Here is a 6080-nt window from a genome sequence, read left to right on the forward strand (position 1 = left end):
TCACTGGTGGGAATTGGTGGTGTTTAAAAGTTTGGCTTCCAAATTTGATCCTCAGTAAACACTGAGCAAATGTGGAATCTATGATTCTAACAGAAAAAAAAAAAAAATCAAGGTGTGGAGCTGCTCAAATTCTAGGTGTCTAGAGTGGCTACACCTATTTGAGCACGTGACTCCACATTTATTTGGATCAAATGGATAAGTTCCTACTTGTCCATGGGTGAGACCATATTGGCAGGTTAGTGGTAAACTGGGGGAGATGCTGCATTTGGTCAGAATGAAAGGACTGAGCCTGAGGCCCTGGGGTGGGGGCACTCAGAGGAGGCCTTTCATCAATTGGCCTAGGGCAAAAGGCTAGAAGGTGGGTTTCACCTAGTGTTGAGGGCCCACCCGGCAATGTTTTATTTATTTTTTAAATATGTTTTTATTGATTTCAGAGAGGAAGGGAGAGGGAGAGAGAGAGAAAGAGAGAGAGAGGAGAGAGAGAGAGAGAGAGAGAGAGAGAGAGAGAGAGAAATATCAGTGATGAGAGAGAATCATTGATCAGCTGCCTCCTGCATACCCCGCACCGGGGATCGAGCCCACAACCCAGGCATTTGCCCTGGACTGAAATCGAACCCAGGACCTTTCATCCTGCAGGCCCACGCTCTATCCACTGAATCAAACCAGCTAGGGTCCAGCAATGTTTTAAATTGTTCTTAAAGAAATGCCATTCATTGTATCTCTCCTGTACTAGGAGTGGAGGAAATTGGGGGCCGGGTGGAGGGGGGCGGGCGAAGAAATCTTTTGTTGGTAAATGAAGAAAAACAGTCTGTGACTGGAGTAAAAAGGTATTTTTTTCTTTTCTGTAGTCTGAACTTCAAATAATGTTTGAGCAGCTGGAGCTCAGATTCCCGTAACAATGTTCATCACCAGAAACCTCTAAAGGGTGCAAAAAACAGCAACCCTTCCCCCTCCAATCCCCTTCTTGACTGCCCCCCTCCCCTGTCCACCCGACTCCTGCATCCCTTCCCTCTCTGGCCTTCCCCACCACCTCCAGAGACTCAAATGTGAGGTCATGTGCATGCAGCATCCCTTCCCACGGGACCCTCCATCCTTCCTGTCTCAAGGGGCTGCAGAGGAGGGACAGGGGAGAGTCCATTACCTTCTGCCTCTGGAACACGTGAGTGAGGGGAGCCACCTGGCAGTCCTTGTGTGCCCCAAAGATCTTGCACAGAGAGCAGGTGGGCACCTCACAGTTTAGACAGTAGATGTTGATGCGCTCTTCTTCATGCTCCTCGCACCTGGGCTGGTCGGACTTCTTTTCTGGTCTGGGAGGAGGTAGCAGATAAATGTGTCAGCTCCCAATGGGGCAGAGCTGAGATGGGTGATCAGCATCGCAAATCCCAGCTAGCCCCTGCACTCAACAGCAACCCATTCCAGAGGGCTCCCAGAGCCCTCCAAACTCAGTTTCCTTACAGTGATGTGCCTGGGGTGGTGGAGAATCTGATCTGTAGCATTTGCCAACTTCCGTGGTGTTGAGTAGTCCCAGCATGGCAAATTTCAAGTTATAGGATGTGTGTGTGTGTGTGTGTGTGTGTGTGTGTGTGTGTGTGTGTAAGCGATCAACCAAAGACTTGTATGCATGCATATAACCATACCAATGGACACAGACAGGAGGGGGTGAGGCATGTGCTGGAAGGGGTGGGGGGTTGAGAGGTCAATGGCAGGGGAAAAGGAGACATATGTAATACTATATGTAATACTTTAAACAATAAAGAATTAAAACAACAACAAAACTAGTGCAATTCCTGAAAGTTAACACTGGGCTCATGCATTAAGAGCATGCTCCAGCACTGTCTCCACTGCCCACTATTTTCAAGAGAACTCCTGCTATTAACCCAGAAAGTTAAATGTAAATAACTTCCTGAAGACTTGGCAGTGGTTAGGAGTGGGCAGTATGTGCTCAGGGAATGTGAACAATTATACTGAATAGGCAATAAAAAAAAATGCAAAATGCTGTTCTGGGACATGGTGAGCATTGGAAGTACAAATCTCACAGGTAATCCCCAAGTTTTAGTTTTCCCAACAGGTCAGCACCAGCTAAAACTTTTCAAGCTACAGCAGGTAATAATGGAGCATCGGATTTGTAAATGCTAGAGAGAAGATGAACAAGCAATAAAGAAACCATGAGGGAGGGGTGACAAGTCATTGCTACTTATGGGTAACCTGTTAGCTGTGGAATCGCCTGTAGTGTCCCAAATTCACAGCGCATGATAGCACCCTGTATATTCCCCTAACCGTCAGCATGGCTTAGATGTTATGATCAAGATAAAAATTGCACCAAGTTGCCCTAGCTGGTTTGGTTCAGTGGACAGAGTGTTGGGCCACAGACTGAAGGATCCCAGGTTTGATTCCCATTGAGGGCATATGCCCAGCTTGTGGGCTTGATCCTGGGGGTGGGGTGGGGGGTGTGCAAGAGGCAGCCAGTCAATGATTCTCTGTCATCATTGATGTTTCTCTCTCTCTCTCTCTCTCTCTCTCTCTCTCTCTCTCTCCCTTTTACTTTCTCTCTGAAATCAATAAAAACATATTTTAAAAAAATTACACCAAGTTGTAGTGCTTTAGGCTCCCTCTGGTGAGTATGGTGGGAGGTGTGGATGTAGCCAACTCACACAAAAATCTGGAATTTTTATATATCTTATCTAAAGACTGAGGCTGTTGATAGGTATTTGAAAAATTTAAATACAAACCCAAAACCTTGCCGAACATATGGTTATTTAGAAGCATGTCAGATTTGGAACTGAATATTTTTTAGCTGTTATCAAGATCTACTTTAAAAAAACTGCAGGTTTTGATGGGCCATGATATCAATATAGGGGGTTATGACCAGCATTGTTAAAATAAAATAGAATAGCTGGGTTCATCTCATTCTGTATATCTCAGGTTATTCCAGAGTCACCTAATATATCCTAAGATTCAGGATTCTGAGCTGATAAGGCTTCCAGCTTCTAGGGAACAACTGGGTTTCTGCCCAAATATCTGTCTGAGCCCTTTGTGCAACCTGTGGTTTTGTTACCAAATAAAAATGTCCCAACGGCAAGTCTCAAGTTTAAGAAACAACAGCATAAAAAGAATTCAATAATCACAGAAATACCCTTAGTACACTCAGCTATGAGCTTCATTGCTGGACATTTGGTTCATTGCTTTTATACAATTTGCTCACCTGGACACTATTTTTGACACATGTACCACACAGACTTTATAGTTAACTAATGTGTCTTGTAGTTTTACTAATGCTACAAGTTTTAACATCTCCTCTTCTCTGGACTTCATAACAGCTATTGTTATTTCACATGTTTCAAGGTCTTGCTGTGGCAAGTAGAAAAATGGAAAATTATTGCAATAACTAGAACATGTAGGAAGGTACTGTAGTAGGCATGGAATCAGTTATTATATAAACTTCCTTAATAACTGGTTGATAACTCATTGGCTGGTTAACTTTTTTAAAGAGATAGTGTGTGTATTTGCATTTTAAATTAATGAAATACAATGAAATTCAAGCAACAGTAACAATAGGTCTTTCCTTCTTCTCAAGAGACTTTTGACTCAAGGGAAATAGTCGACTACATATCTCTGCAATATGTCATCAGCAATCATTCTTCCCCAGTTCCATCTATATCCTGGTGCTATCGAATTTAGTTTTGAATCATAAGCAGAAACTAATAGCTATAGTGACTATACTAATTATATGTTAGATTTATAAAGCAGCTTTCCTTCTAAGAGTGCAAGGCTCTCAGAAGCAGGCAGATGTTCCATAAATACATGCCTTCTAATTAGAATCACAATGAGGTCATTTCTAAATGGTCTTAATATTGCTATCAAGCTTTGTGGACCCGCCTGACCTGCATACAATTGAAGGAGGGCTCTTCATACCATGCCTTCTAGGAATGAATTCTCACAGTGTTGTCTTTAGGAAAAGAACTCTGTAGCCAATGTGATTTGATGAAGAAGAAGCCTCCTCCCCTTTAAATGATCAGATGTCTATACTGGATATCAATCAATCAATAGGTAAATGTTAATAGTATGCAGTAAATACAATCTAGAGATAGGGAAACATAACCTGAACTCCATCTTTATTTTTCTCCCATGTCTCTACACATTAAGTTGCATAAGGCCAGGACTATTATCTTGCCTTGCAATTTCCAGAGTCAATTCCATGACATGTTAGAGAATTTTGTTTTTATTATCATCTAGATAATTTTAAGATGAGACTGTCTGAACTAGGAATGGACTATTGGAAAGGTGCCATTTTTGTAATTTCCTATAAAGTTTTATGCTATGAATTTTTGGCTATGTTGAATCTGGAGCTACAAAGATCCTGTGAAGTACAGAAATGTCCACACTGAATGTAATACAAAGCTTTGGGTGGAGCAGCATTATGCCTCTTTCAATGTCACCATTTGGAGTGGATTGGTGTTGAATTACTTCATTCTTAAATTGATACAAAAGCATGGTCACTATCTCCCTTCTCCCTTCCCATGAGCAACTCTCAATCCCACTGGAAAAGACTGACTTGGAAAAACATTTTGCTATGAAGCAATTAGCCTGTGATTGCTAAACAAGCATTCAGTGTAGTGACTCACTAAAACAACCAACCAAATAAATAAAAACAAGCTTCCAATGGGTTTGATACATGGAAGAACTATACCTGGTGGACTCCTGCTTGTAGATGTCAATGATATTTTCCACCAGCAGGTTCCTCTGAAGTCCATATATCCCATGTCTGTCCAAAACCACTTCATGCCTACAGGATGGGCAGCGGAATCGGCCTCCTGATGCCACCGTGGTGCCTCCTCTTGTGGGCAAGTACGGGTTAGAGGCCTGTTCTTGCCAAGCAAGAAAAGAGGAATTGAGTAATGCCATGGGTAGCTTTTCTGAGACGCCTCTTCATTCTCTGTTACTACAAACATCAACTTCTACTTTAAGCTTGCCATAAGATAATCCCTTAGGGCCTTATCGGCAAGTAGTCCTAAAAGACAGGCCCAGCTCCCACCCACAGTCAACTGCAATGTATCATTTTCACCGTGAGGTTATTTTCCATCCAGTGTTTTCATAACCGAAAGTTCCTAGCCAGAAACTCCAACATTAATGTATTGGATAGTAATTCATTTACAAATTTGAAACAGATTCCATTTAAAACACACACACACAAATTTGATTCGTAGCATTGAAATAAGAGGAGGCTAACAGCAAAGCACAAAGCAAATCATTAATTTTTTTTTCTTGAAAATGAATGCAGCCTTTTAAAGTTTTCTAAAGGAATTCACCTCAAAGTTAAGCACTTGATTCCAAGGAATCTATCCACCCCGACATTCCAAACAAACTTACCTGGAAGATATCACTGGCACATTTCCTACACAGGTTATGCTGACAGGGAAGAATGACCACAGGCTTCGTGAACATCTCCAAGCAGATGGGACAGATGAGCTGCTTCTCCAAGTTGTCCATGGTCTGCTGCTCTTTGGAAAAAGACTTATAATTCAAAGATGCGCTCATCTCCTAGCCGTCACGGTGTGCACCGCCAGGGAAGGGGTGCTCCGAATGGTCTCTACAAGGGTTTCCTGGAAATAATTCCAAGGATTGTGTGATCAAGTGTCCTTCATGTTTCTTTTGGTGGAGGACATTGTTTCAGGCCCAGGTTTGGAGCGGGAGCTGGGGCTGTTTTTAGCAGCTGGGGTCACGTGACAGAAGGCTGACTTGTCCATATAAGCCAGTGACAGGAGGACAGATTCTGACAGGTGACAGAGAACAGGAGCCAACATTCCTACCCCAGGGAGTGAAAAGAGTGAGTGGGAAGGAGGATTACACACTCCATTTAGATGGGGTTGTGAGGAGAAGGAGGTCGAAGCAGACAGTTGTCAACAACAAATGCGAATGAGTATGCTGAGGAGTCACAGAGCCCTGCCCTCTGTGAGTCTTTGGTAAGGACATGGTGACGGGTTTCTCCAGGACCGGGAAAAATGCAGCCCAGGCAAGAGTATAACTGTATAGTGAATGCCATTTCTGTCTTGAGAACTTAGAAAGTGAGTTATCCAAGTACC

At 42.8% G+C, this 6080-nt stretch overlaps 1 protein-coding gene across 1 annotated transcript; it reads right to left on the reverse strand.

Moving 5' to 3' along the window:
- Window positions 1-1141: 1141 nt before the first annotated feature.
- LOC102436052 (tripartite motif-containing protein 55) lies at window positions 1142-5761 on the reverse strand (the record flags this gene model as incomplete). The annotated part of the gene is made up of 3 exons (XM_006109248.3): window positions 5368-5761; window positions 4688-4860; window positions 1142-1307 (listed from the first exon to the last, which is right to left on the reverse strand). Coding segments are annotated over exons 1-3 (507 nt in total), but the record flags the coding sequence as incomplete, so codon positions are not given.
- Window positions 5762-6080: the final 319 nt, after the last annotated feature.

This window comes from Myotis lucifugus, unplaced genomic scaffold, assembly GCF_000147115.1.
Source record: "Myotis lucifugus unplaced genomic scaffold, Myoluc2.0 scaffold_7419, whole genome shotgun sequence".
In the NCBI taxonomy this organism is placed as follows: domain Eukaryota; kingdom Metazoa; phylum Chordata; class Mammalia; order Chiroptera; family Vespertilionidae; genus Myotis; species Myotis lucifugus.